This window comes from Mytilus edulis, chromosome 8 (genome assembly GCF_963676685.1).
Source record: "Mytilus edulis chromosome 8, xbMytEdul2.2, whole genome shotgun sequence".
NCBI lineage: Eukaryota > Metazoa > Mollusca > Bivalvia > Mytilida > Mytilidae > Mytilus > Mytilus edulis.
The window spans coordinates 67,802,322-67,816,192 of NC_092351.1; the positions used below are offsets into that span (position 1 = coordinate 67,802,322).

Sequence of the window (13,871 nt, forward strand, 5' to 3'; positions counted from 1 at the left end):
ACCTTCCCTGGGTACGATGTTTGTTTTAAGACCCATGTCTTATGTCAAATTGTTTTTTTGTTAAATTTTTAATGACTTTATAAATTATTTTACAACTATTGGTGAGATGAGGTACATGTATAAGAAATTTCAACACAAAATATAATACAAGATATATTTGCTTAAACAATATGTAAAAAAATCTTTTTCTTTGTCCTTTACTTGAGGACAATTATGATACAAAAACTCAACAAATATTTGCCATGGTATGAATTCCTACAATGATTGTTGCTTGTTTATTATTTGGTGGCAATTTTCCTTCATATGCTGGGCAATGAACAAATAAATTCAATATTAAAGAAAATGTTGTGTGAACAATATTAAGATTTCACAAGTTATATTTGTATATATGATATATATGCATAAATGAAAGAACTCTTAAATTTCCAATGTTATGATTTCAGGAGAATTAAGAAAAATCAGTTTGACAGAATGAAAAATGACCAGTTGGACTATGAACCGTAAGTCTCAGAACTATTTTTTAATACCATTGCTTTATGCCTCTTTAGAAATGGTAAAAAATCCCTGTTTTTTGTTTCTGTTCTCAAACTTTAGCTTAACTCAACCAAATATTATGAAACATATACACAATGATTATTACCATTAAAAACAGATCATGTTTAAATTTTTAAATGTTCTAGAGTTATTCTTCTTTACATATAGAAAAATTACTGAATTTTTTGTGATGCCCTATTTATGGGCATTATGTTTTCTGGTCTGTGCGTCTGTCTGTTTATTCATTCATTCGTCTCTTTGTCCCGCTTCAGGTTAAAGTTTTTGTTTGAGGTAGTTTTTGATGAAGTTGAAGTCCAATCAACTTGAAACTTAGTAAACATGTTCCCTATGATATGATCTTTCTAATTAAAATGACAAATTAGAGATCTTATCCCATTTTCACGGTCCACTGAACATAGAAAGTGATGGTGTGGATGAAGCATCCATGTACTTGTTTTCATTATCTTAGGTTTGCCTGAACTAAATGATATGAAACTTTAACATAATAATTATAACCAAAAAACTAAGGGCTGTTCCAGAAAATACTATGTCCCCCCCAGGGACGGCACTTTTTTTTACCCCCACCACCCACAGAAATAAAATTTAATTAGAACAGCTCTCCCTTTGCATTTTGGTATTTCAAATACAACCACCCACATTATATTTAAAAAAATTGCCTTCCCTGGGGGGGACATAGTATTTTCTGGAACAGCCCTAAGTTCAAGTTCATGTTTTGGTAGTGTCACTTTTACTGTTCTTCAGTTATGTCCCTTTATAACTTAATATTTTGGAAGTCCCTTCCTACCCTCCCATATCCATTTTAATGGAGTAAGCTTAAATGCAAATATAAAACCTCACCCCTTTACCTGATCAACATAGATGCATGCAGATTTTTGAAATTGCAATAATTAATCTCACATTTTAGTCCATTCTTCAAAATTCACAATAATAAATGCAAGCAATTATTTCTGAATTTACAGAAGATATGTATTTCAGAAGTTAGAACAACTAGAATTCAATTTTGTTTCAAACATTTGTAGGAAAGTTAATTTATAGTTAACTAGTGTACATGAAAGAAATATAATACAGCTGTGTTTCATTATTATTTTCTTTGTTATTACAGATTTGTTGAGTGTGAAGAATGTGGAAGAAAGCTGCATCAAATTTGTGTGCTTCATTTTGAACAGATATGGCCTAATGGGTACGATATTGCTTCATTATGTTGTTTGATAGACTGTAGAATGAAAGTAACAAGAAGTCACTTACTGACTAAACACAAATTAATGATTGAAGCATAAATATTATGACATAACCTTTCTTCATATTATTGACTTAATATTGCAAATGCCAGAGTATAAACATATCTTGGCTGTATGTTTGGTCCAACTTTTTGGAGCCAGAGCAGCCAGCCCCTGGAAGACATTAAGTTTCCAGATGATAATTTGAGTATAAGTGTAAGGATCTCTATGAAATAGTACCTAAAAAGGAAGGTTGGGATTGATATTTGGGGGTATGACCCACAATGCTTAGTTATAAGGACTTTTCTTATACTTTGTATAGATTGCTTATTTTTGACCAATTTCAATGGGGGTATAGTTCAAAGTTTTGAATTCTTGGTGTTCTTTAATAAACTGAATCTAACCATGTATATGGATATTAAGTAAATGTCCAATTGAAAAGTTCTTAAACCGCATTCATGCAATTTAAGAAATTATGCTGTGTCAAATATTTAATCACTATCCTAATTCAGATCTGTATCGGCAATTTGCAGAACATTTTATTCCTCTTGTTTTAACTTATCTTTTATTCAGTTAGGGAACAACGGTAATTCAGATGTAACTGTTTTAATATGCCAAAAATACTTTATAAATATAGGAAATGTCTTGTATTTTGCAGATTTACCTGTGATAATTGTTATAAAGCCAGAGGATCAAAAAGAAAAGAAAACCGGTATACTGCCAGAAGTAAGTAACATTTTTACTTCTTTTAAGTCTTCTACAAAGTCCAATGTGATTATAGCTTGTCTGTCCTATCCATCTGTCAGTCCCACAAATCATTTTTCCACACTTTTTTTTTCCTAAGATATCGATTTGATATTTGGTATTTAGCTTTATCATCACACATTACAGATCAAGTTCGAATTTTGTTTCTGTCTGATGATTTAGTGCAGAGTTATAGTTCTTGGACTTTGAAAATTTATACAAGAAATCAGTTTTCCACTTTTTTTATGCCCATACATAGCGTAGGGGCATTACATCAACATCTCTAGAGTAAAATATAAAGTTAAACAGTGACTGTTAACATTCATAAACAGTAGACATGTTTGACATGTTGACTTTGTGTGTTGCTGATGTCCTATATTATGCCGCTCTGGTGAGAAATAATTCCAACAAATTTCTTTAGTTTCTCTTTTATTATACGACCGCAAAAATTGAAAATTTTTTGGTCGTATATTGGTATCATTTTTTATGTTGTTAGGCTATGATTGGGCAATTATTAAAAGCCATTGAAAAATAAATTTAATTATCAGGGGCTGTTCCATAAAAAATACATGGGACCCAGGGAAGGCAACTTAAATTTGCCACTATGGGTGGATGTGAACTGGTTAAAAATTATGCAGGACTCTAAATCGATTCTATGGGTGTTCATTCTGTTTTCAAAGTGCCTTCCCTGGGTACCAGGTATATTTTAATGGACCAGCCCTCAACATATTTCATAACTCTATGGATTAGTGTTCAGTGTATTTATGATTTGATGCCAACTCTTCACCAGAAATTTTCATATTGGCTGATACAGAAATATTACTGAGATGTTTAAATTCATTTTGTTTTGTATTGCTTTGCTTTTGCAGATATACATATGTCAGGACTACTACCTACAAAATTAGGAACATACTTAGAAAATAGAGTGAATAATTTTTTACGGAAAAAGGATGCAGGTGCTGGAGAAGTTTTTATCAAAGTTATATCTTGTACAGACAAAGTTGTGGAGGTTAAACCTGGGATGAAAGCAAGGTAAATATACTCATTATCATCTCTATTTCTATTACTGTAAATAGGGTTATTTTGGTGGATTTTTTGCCTTCATTGAAAGTGCTAAAATAAACTATACATTTAAAAAAAAAAAGGACACAACATGAATTTTTCTGTACACATGTCATAAATATGCCAGGCTATTGCTGATTAAACGCTGTTATTGGTAATTAGAATATCAAACTTCTTGTAATCCTTTACCTTCAACTAATTAACATGTACTACCAGAGGCATAAGGATTAAAATTTAGAATAACTGACTTCTTTCACCTCAAAACTATATAACAAAACAAAAAATATGTCATTACCTTGCAATGTTTCTATATCTTGAAATTTTCACTAACTTAGTGTATGAAAGATGGCTGCCATTCTTGCTTTGGATTTTAATGTTGTATGTTTTTATCAATTGATTGATTCAGGGTCCTAGTATCTTTTAGTGATGAACATAATTATTGACAAATTAAGCTTTGTTTATTTTAAACAAGAAATTGGCTGTGTAGTGAAGGGTTTGAGCACTTGGAAAATGATTTAAGGATGTTTGCTTGTCATTTTTTGGATTTTTTGTCAGATTTTCGAAATCCTCTTGTTTTATTGATTTGAATGCCTTAAAACATTTTGCCCATGGACCCCCATTTTTCTTTTTATAAATCTGTTACATGTATAATTATAAGCCATTTGTAAAAGTCTTATAAAATCTTATTTATTTTTTGATAGTTTTTGAGAACTTGTCAATGATAAAGCTATGAAAAATCAAGAGAGAACATTTTCCCGCCAAAATTCAAATGGCTAATATTTCTAAAACAAGCACATTGACCCCTATATTTTTGGGCCAATTTTTATTCCTCAATTAATACCCTATCAATATATACTAGTTTTTTGAAAAGTTATTTATTTTGAAACTGAGCAGCAAACTTCCTTTAACAGCAATTAGACAGGTTATTAAAAATAATTGAAAAACAGTTAATATAATATCTAAAAAGTAACGTAAGTATGAGCCATTATCTTTTCTTTTGTTTGACAATTGATTGTTTTTATCTTTGTTCTTTTGTAGATTTGTTGATAATGGTGAGATGGTACCAGATTTTCCATACAGAGCAAAAGCAATGTTTGCCTTTGAGGAAATAGATGGTGTTGATGTCTGTTTTTTTGGAATGCATGTTCAGGAGTATGATTCCAATTGTTATGCACCAAATAATAGGTTAGTACTTCCCTGTTGATCAAAGGACATATAGGCATGGCATATGAAATTGCCATAGCTTAAGAAAATATCTGCTCAGCCTACCTGTTTGAGACTCTGATCCATTCTTTGCATCAAGCTTTGCAAATTTTAAGACAGCCCTTCAATGGTGTAAAAGAAAATTGATTCAACAAGTTATTGGTGATATGCTGTTTTAAGGACTGCTTTCAGATATATACATTTGTACTAAACCCAGCCCATGAAATTTTAACTGCCAATCTTTGGCCCATTTGAGAATTATCTTATAACACTACACCAGGCCACCAAGAATATTGGATAAGCTACCACTGGAAAATTGCAATCTCAACTCCTGGTTTAATCCAGATCAATAGATCACATTACATTTAATATATTCAGGTTGCACTTTACATAGAATGTCATTTCACCATGTGTATATATTAATGTACTTTTAAGTCGTTGCATAGGTGTTGTGCATTATTTACTAAAGACTTTTCATTCTTGTAGGAGATGTTACATATGTTGTGCATTATTTACTAAAGACTTTTTATTCTTGTAGGAGATGTTACATATCATATTTAGACAGTGTACATTTTTTCCAACCAAGACAACTCAGGACAGCAGTTTATCATGAAATCCTTATTGGTTATTTAGAATATGCCAAACAAATGGGATTCACATGGGCACATATTTGGGCTTGTCCACCAAGTGAAGGAGATGATTACATATTTCATTGTCATCCACCAGAACAAAAAATTCCAAAACCCAAACGTCTACAAGAATGGTATAAAAAGATGTTAGATAAAGCTATTATTGAAAGATGTGTGATTGATTATAAGGTTTGTATTTTTGAACACTGTTGATTTATTATTATTTGTTAGATACCAATTTTCATAGTTTTCTTTGGCACAGGTGATCCATGAATTAAATTGTTAATTGATTTACACATTTTCTACAGGCTTTGTATACAGAGATCCATTAAGGGCTATTCCTTGTTTTGAAAATTTGCTGTATTTTTATGAATATGTGCAATTGTGCTTTAAAAAATTATGGTTTTTAATACTAGATGGATAGTTTCTCATTAGGGGACCTATAACATTCAACAATGAAAGTCAAATCCTCTTTTAGAATGTTTAGTTTATGTGTACAGAAAAGAAAAAATCACCATCTTTTTATTCTCCTACCGACAAGGTTGTTCCTTGTTTCTGAATCCTAATTGTGATTGTGTTTATAAAATATACTTGTATTATTCATAATAAAATATTGTTTACTTAAAAAAGTCGAGTACTTTAGGTTTGCACTCTGTCCGTCTGTCCATCTGTCAGTCGACAAATCTGTTTTCCACCCTTTTTTTCTTCATTCTTGATAATCTTGAAGATATTAATTTGATATTTGGTTTGTTGTTTTATCATGACAAGTAAAAGATCAAGTTTAAATTTTGTTCCAGTCTGATGATTAAGTGCAGAATTATGATCCTTTGACTTCAAAAATTCAATAAAATAATCAGTTTTCTGGACTTTTTTTCATCATGCATGAAGATGTTAATTTGAAAATTGGTATGATCGAATTTTGAATTTTATTCCAGTCTGATGATTTTGTGCAGAGTTGGACTTACAAAATTCACTTATATATCAGTTTTCATTATATATATATAGTGAACAACATGACAAGTTATATTTATTCCAATGCAATACAATGAGTGTTTAACCAGTAGGGGACTATGTATCACCATGCAATGCTTGTTATCAGTGCTGTTAAAAGGCTGAAAATATCCCTAAAAATTCAAAATTAACAGATTTTTAACAATTAAATCAAGATGCACAAAGTTTTAAGTATTGGTCAGAATTTAGGGTTCTTTTGTACTTTAACAATATCACAATAACAATAAAATGACCTAAATTTTGGACAAGGTAAGGGACGACATCAAAAGTTCAATGTAGGATAAAAAACTTAATTCACATAGTTTTTCCACTGACCCCCCACCCCCCTCTTAACTTAATTTGGGAAAAATTGATTTACCAATAGGGATATATGTAAAAATTGATTTTGGATATACAAAACTTGCAGAATTTTAACCCCCAAACCCCCCAACCCCAAAACTATTTGATTTAAGTTTTTTATCCTACATCGATCTTTTGATGTCGTCCCTAAATGGCATGAAGCCAAATTTATCGACTTCTGTTGTATGAATGGGATAAACTGACTTTTCAATTCTCAAGGCTAAATAAGTATTTTATAGGCTAAACACAAACTTACCTGTCAAGGTAGAATTGTAATCTGAGTGATAGTCACCATAAAGGTTTTTTTTTGTGTTTGGGTATGAACAATGACAAAGTTTGTGATAAGGTCAGTTTGAGGGGACCTATCCATGGTAAGTCAATGATATTTGGTAAAGAGGTGTATACGCCCTGCCGTATCACATTTTCATGAGGATTATTGGTCACTAGACTTTCAGTCATGATACATTGACATGAATGTTTTGCATACTTTATGTGTTAAGTATTCTTAATTTCAACATTTGCATTTTACTTTACAAATTTCATAGAGGAGGGACACATCTATTTTTCAATTGCTTGATACCTTTGTGCTTATTGGAACATTTTATTAGTTGTACATATTACATATTTTACATTTAATTTCAGGATATTTTAAAAGATGCAATCGAAAACAATATAAAATGTGCCACACAAATACCCTATTTTGAGGGAGATTTCTGGCCCAATGTTTTAGAAGAAAGCATCAAAGAATTGGACCAGGAAGAGGAAGAAAAGAAGAAACGTGAAGAAGCTGAAGCTGCAGCAGCAGAACAAGCAAGTGTTGAGGAGGTTGTTGAAGGAGAAGCTGACAATCCTGTAAGTGTTACTAGACATAGATATTCCTTATTTATTCTTTGCTTCTCTGTATGTCTGTCAGTCTTTTGTTAGTATCTTCTAAGGGTAACCTCTTGTAAAAGTTTTTATACCCCATGCAGCGAAGTTGCGGAGGGTATAATGTTTTTGACCCGTCCGTCCGTCAGTCCTGTTTCTTGTCATCGCAACTCCTCTCAAACCACACAACAGAATTTCACGAAACCTTTTCAGATAATAAGGACATACTATGTAGTTGTGCATATCGACGGGAAATTGCGATTCAATTTTTTTTCTGGGAGTAACGCCCCTTTGAACTTATTTACTTTAATGTACTACTGCAACAGTTTGTCATCGCAACTCCTCTCAAACCACACAACAGAATTTCACGAAACCTTTTCAGATAATAAGGACATACTATGTAGTTGTGCATATCGACGGGAAATTATGATTCAATTTTTTTTCTAGGAGTTACGCCCCTTTGAACTTATTTACTTTAATGTACTACTTCAACAGTTTGTCATCGCAACTCCTCTCAAACCACACAACAGAATTTCACGAAACTTTTTCAGATAATAAGGACATACTATGTAGATGTGCATATCGACAGGAAATCACGATTCAATTTTTTTTCTAGGAGTTACACCTCTTTGAACTTATTTGCTTTAAGGTACTACTTCAACAGTTTGTCATCGCAACTCCTCTGAAACTACATAACAGAATTTCATGAAACCTTTTCAGATAATAAGAACATACTATGTAGATGTGCATATCGACAGGAAATCACGATTCAATTTTTTTTCTAGGAGTTACACCTCTTTGAACTTATTTGCTTTAAGGTACTACTTCAACAGTTTGTCATCTCAACTCCTCTGAAACCACACAACAGAATTTCATGAAACTTTGTAGATAATAAGGTCATACTATGTAAATGTGTATATTGACAGGAAATTATTATTCAGTATTTTTTCTTATACAATTTTTTTTTCTTATACTTATTTAATTTCTCCAATGACAATGTGGGGACGTGGGGTATGTGAGCATGCTCACTAAGGTTCTTTTTTTTCCTCAATAAATAGTTAATGAAATAAAGCCTTCTCAAACTAGTGTTTCTGTGAGTTTATGTTTAGTTAACACAATCAAATTGAATTCCATCAAATCTATCTATATAAAATACAGTTTCCAAAGGGATTGATATTCTAGTATCAGAATTCATTTGTATGAAAGAAATTTAGATGATCCTTCGTTGCAACAGAATAACACTTCTGTCGAATATATGTATTAGCAAATAATTTGCCATCATTAAATTGTCAAAAACAGGTTTTATACAGTTGTACGCATTGAGGATGCTGATGAAATCGAAATTTATGAAAGTGTATGCAATATACATGTATTTAGATGAAAATGCTAGAATGACTTCTTGTTTGTATTTAAAATTTGTCTTACCTTGTTTCATTAGATTTGAGTGATACTGACGAGGCAATGCAGATTTAGCTTATGTTCAAACTTACAAGTTTTGTATATTGGATGAAATAAACAACGTCATTAGGTTAATTAAAAACATTGGTCATTTAAGAGGATGGATTTGTGTACAGACACAGTAGTTGATGTTTTGCTATGAATCTAGGTATCTGTAGACTACATTATTATTGCAGTTATATTTATTTATTTACATATTTATTTTCGTAGAATGGTGCTGGAAAGAAGAAAGGAAAGGGTGGTAGAAAACAAAAGCAAAGCAAAAATAAAAACAATCAGCGGAAAAATACCAAAAAGACCAATATGCCTCATGGTGGAAATGATCTCACACAAAAAATATTCAGTACTATGGAAAAACACAAAGAGGTAGGAAATAACTTGTAACTTTAAGTCTGTAATTCCTATGGTTACACTGCACTATATAGTGTAACCATGGGATTTATAGACCTATCAGGAAAAAGGTATCATGTCAATGTAAAGAAATAAAACAAATGGAAACGTTCTGAGTGTTTAGAATTAGTTTATTTTAGGAAAGTTCAGGTGGTTAGAAGACATATTGTGATACATTGGATGATAGGATTAGAACATTCTTCACCTTAAAAACGCTATTTATACTATTTTATAGATGAAAACAAATAAAAACAACAAAATTCTTTCTTTTGTAAGATTTTTTTCCCGTGGTTGCTATTTCACAATATAAAAAGATTGTCTTGTAATTAACATCGGTGTTGTATAGTTTCTAAAAGAATCCTCAATGTTTTCTATCATTGTAAGATATCATAAGCATTAAATTATCATTCACGTAACATATAAACATTTATAATGTACAGTGTTTTTTTAACAGAATAAAAGATGTTTACTATTTGATATATGTTGAATATGTTAAATGGATGATTTGCTCTATTGACAGGTATTCTTTGTGATTCGTTTACACAGTCAACAGGTAGCTTCAACACTTCCTCATATTCATGATCCAGATCCTTATATTTCTTGTGATTTAATGGATGGAAGAGATGCATTTCTCACAATGGCAAGAGACAAACATCAGGAATTTTCATCTTTACGTCGTGCAAAATATTCAACAATGGCTTTATTGTATGAGCTTCATAATCAAGGAAAAGACAATTTTGTTTACACATGTAATACTTGTAAAGCACATGTGGAAACTAGATGGCATTGTACTGTTTGTGAAGTAAGTAATGTGACTTTACATTTGGTGTCTGTGTGGGTTTTTTTTCATCTAAACTAATGATTTTACATGAATTTTTTGTTCTATTATTTCAATGATCCCTGTTAATTTACATTTAATGACAATGTTAATGAGCACTAAAAGAATCATTAAAGTTGTTGGTATTTTGAACCAACTATGAAATATTTTTAAATACTATCTGAGAAGTAATAACCTGTATTGTAATTAAGAACCAGTTGTTTTGTATCTACAAGGTGCCAAATTTTCAGTAAAACTATTAAAAACTTTTGTGATATGAAGTGAAAATATTTAAACTTGTCACACATGCTAAGCAAGAAGTGGAAGATACCTAAGGGACAATCAAAAACAAGATAATGAAAAAAAGACTAATAAAACCATTGCAATAAATGAAAAAATGATGAAAGGTAAAAGGATCAAGTCTACAAAAGACTTGTCAAAATTATGGCTCTGTCATTCTAGGTTAAATTTATAAACATTTAAAAAAAAAAAAAAAATATCGCTGATATTCTGAAGATTTTATTGTTTATTTAATCAAAGTCCTTTCCTATTTTATTTCAAAAACAAGTTTTATATTGAGTCAAGATTAACACTATACTAGAATTGCGCAACAAAATCAGAAACAAACATCCACCTCAAAAATACACTTCTCTTGAGTTCGTTCTGCGTTGAATTCTTAAATTCATGGTTTGCTGACACCCATGAAGACTACAAAATTTGGTATATTAAGATTAGAAATGAATCCACAGTATATAATTTGGAATATCTGACTGTAGTCAAGGTATCTTTTGCTTCAACTAAATATTTTTTGTATTTTTACAGGATTTTGATCTGTGTTGTGTTTGTTATGAAAAAGAAGGACATTGTCATAAAATGGACAAACTTGGTTTGGATCTTGATGACGGTTCATCCCCCAATGATAAACAGGATGATCCTCAACAATCACGCCGTCAATCTATTCAACGTTGTATTCAATCATTAGTGCATGCATGTCAGTGCAGGGACGCAAATTGCAGACTCCCAAGTTGTCAGAAGATGAAACGTGTTGTATCTCATACAAAGTGTTGTAGAAAAAAGGCTAACGGAGTTTGTCCAATTTGCAAACAACTTATAGCATTGTGTCTGTATCATGCAAAACATTGCACAGAAAATAAGTGTCAAGTGCCATTCTGTTTACAGATTAAACATAAGTTAAGGCAGCAACAGTTACAGCATAGACTTCAACAAGCGCAAATGTTGCGGAGGCGAATGGCCTCAATGCAACGGACTATTACACCTAGTGCTCAAAACACAACACAACAATCTCCTGCCGCAACAGGAATCCAACAACAACCAGTTTCATCAAATTTCAATTCTGGTAAACCTGTGGCTGGACCTCCAGCAGCTGCTTTACAAGCTGCAATGGCTGCTCAAGAGGAGGCTTCTCGTCAAGCTAGTCTTCAGTCTGGTGCAGCAAGTGTGGCTACTATGCCCCCACCACAAGTGCAAGCACCAGCTCAAAAAGTACCAGTGAACACTGCAATGAATAACTCTAAAGTGGTCTGGCCACCAAATTCAACCTACCAAACAATGCCTCAAAATCCCATGAATCCACCACAAATGAGACCGCCAATGCAGCCAAATCCTATGAATTCTGGAATACAAATGCAGCAACAAACACAGCAACCGGTTGCTGGAGTACGACCAGGAATGCCAAATGCTGGTCCTCAAAGACCGCAGCAGCATGCTTTAGAACAATTATTAAGAACTTTAAAATCACCCAACTCGCCGCAGCAGCAGCAACAAGTGTTACAAATTCTTAAGTCAAACCCCCATCTTATGGCAGCTTTTATCAAACAGAGAACTCAGCAGCAACAAGGTCAACCTGGTCAACACAATATGAACCAGTCAAATCCAAACAATATAGCACAGTCACAGCAGCAGCAGCAACAACAACAACAACAGCAGCAGCTGTGGCAACTTCAACAACAGAGATTAAGAATGCAACAACAACAACAACAAAATCAACAGCATCCGGGTATGCCAATGAATCAACAATTTCAGCAACAACAACAGTTTCAACAGCAACGACCTAGAATGCCTTACAATCCTCAATATACAGATAGCAACATTCAACAATTTCAACCGCAAATGCAGAATGCACAAATGATGCAACAGCATCAATTAAGACAACATATGGCTGGAGGAAATAATCCTCAGCTTTCATCTCAACAAAATGTGGCATCACCCAACTTCATGCAATCAGTGCGATCACCTAATTCATTACCACAGACTGTGCGATCACCACAACCTAACCAATTATCTCGGCAGCAACTTAACCCATCACCTCGCCAACCTCAAATGTCACCACATGTCAGTCAATCACATCCAAATATGATGGGTACAGATCCAAATCAATTACATTCTGATCCTAATTTATTATTAGGATCTTTGCAAGGCCAAGGGCCAGACCCTGGTCTTTTGCTACCCAATGACAATGAAGTGCAACCTTTGACCCCACAAGACCAGTTGACTCGATTTGTTGATACATTGTAGCATTAGATGTCAAATTAGTTCATTATTTTATACATTGGCAACATGTCAGGATGCAAAAATTATTATTTATCAAGAAAACATTTGTTTTCAATTCAGAGATTTATGAATATATTCGTTTGTTAACAAACAAGAAAATAACATGGTGTTAAAATATTTGAATGTTTTAATATATTTAATTTTATAAGTATTCAAATGTTATATGTGTGCATGAATTGACTGAAAGTGTAGTGTTGTATGCAAGTTGTTAATTTGGTATGTGTATATGTGTGGTGACTTTAAATGCAGCACTCCAGCTGGCAAACATTAAAATAGAATAAATTTTTACGCCATTAGATGTAAGGGGTAAGAGATTTGTTTGTCACTTTTTTTTAGGTTCTTTTTTTTAATTTTAAGACCAAGTCATTAATTCATCAGATCATGCATTCAGTTCATTGCATCAAAAATGTACAGTTGTAAAAAGGAAATTAAATTTATATAAATTTCTCTCCACAAAGAGGAAGTTGTTTGTAAATAATTATCCACAGTCAGACAGTGTATACATTTTCATTGTTGATAATTTTAAGAGTAGATTGAAGTTTGTACATTTTTTGTATTTTTGTCATCATCAAAATGAGATGTTCACTGGGAAAGCTTTCAGTGCTGTGCTGGAGAACACAAAATTGTGTATAAATACAGTCATAAAATTGATTAATAGTGTTGTTTTATTATTTGTGGTGAATCATGCTACACATTGTAATGGAGACAATTTGCTCTTCTGTCATTTTTAGATTATCTGGCCCACACACTTGACATCCGTTGTAAGTTAACTTTGATAAAAATCTATTTCTCTGAAACTACCAGGTCATAATTTGATTTAACTTGGCCACAAGCATCATTTTTATACGACCGCAAATTTTGAAAAAATTTTCGTCGTATATTGCTATCACGTTGGCGTCTGCGTCGTCGTCGTCCGGCGTCCGAATACTTTTAGTTTTCGCACTCTAACTTTAGTAAAAGTGAATAGAAATCTATGAAATTTTAACACAAGGTTTATGACCATAAAAG

General features: G+C 32.4%; 1 protein-coding gene across 24 annotated transcripts in view; it reads left to right on the forward strand.

Moving 5' to 3' along the window:
- Positions 1 to 13,514, forward strand: part of LOC139486840 (CREB-binding protein-like) — a 35,891-nt gene extending 22,377 nt beyond the window's left edge. For all 24 annotated transcript variants that reach the window (XM_071271869.1, XM_071271884.1, XM_071271888.1 and 21 more), the window contains 10 exons: positions 444 to 500; positions 1,658 to 1,735; positions 2,431 to 2,498; positions 3,386 to 3,548; positions 4,617 to 4,763; positions 5,320 to 5,599; positions 7,403 to 7,612; positions 9,296 to 9,451; positions 9,996 to 10,277; positions 11,115 to 13,514. In XM_071271869.1, the coding sequence (XP_071127970.1) occupies positions 444 to 500; positions 1,658 to 1,735; positions 2,431 to 2,498; positions 3,386 to 3,548; positions 4,617 to 4,763; positions 5,320 to 5,599; positions 7,403 to 7,612; positions 9,296 to 9,451; positions 9,996 to 10,277; positions 11,115 to 12,827 (3,154 nt within the window). In that variant the 3' untranslated portion in view covers positions 12,828 to 13,514. The remainder of the gene's footprint in view (positions 1 to 443; positions 501 to 1,657; positions 1,736 to 2,430; positions 2,499 to 3,385; positions 3,549 to 4,616; positions 4,764 to 5,319; positions 5,600 to 7,402; positions 7,613 to 9,295; positions 9,452 to 9,995; positions 10,278 to 11,114) is intronic.
- Positions 13,515 to 13,871: the final 357 nt, after the last annotated feature.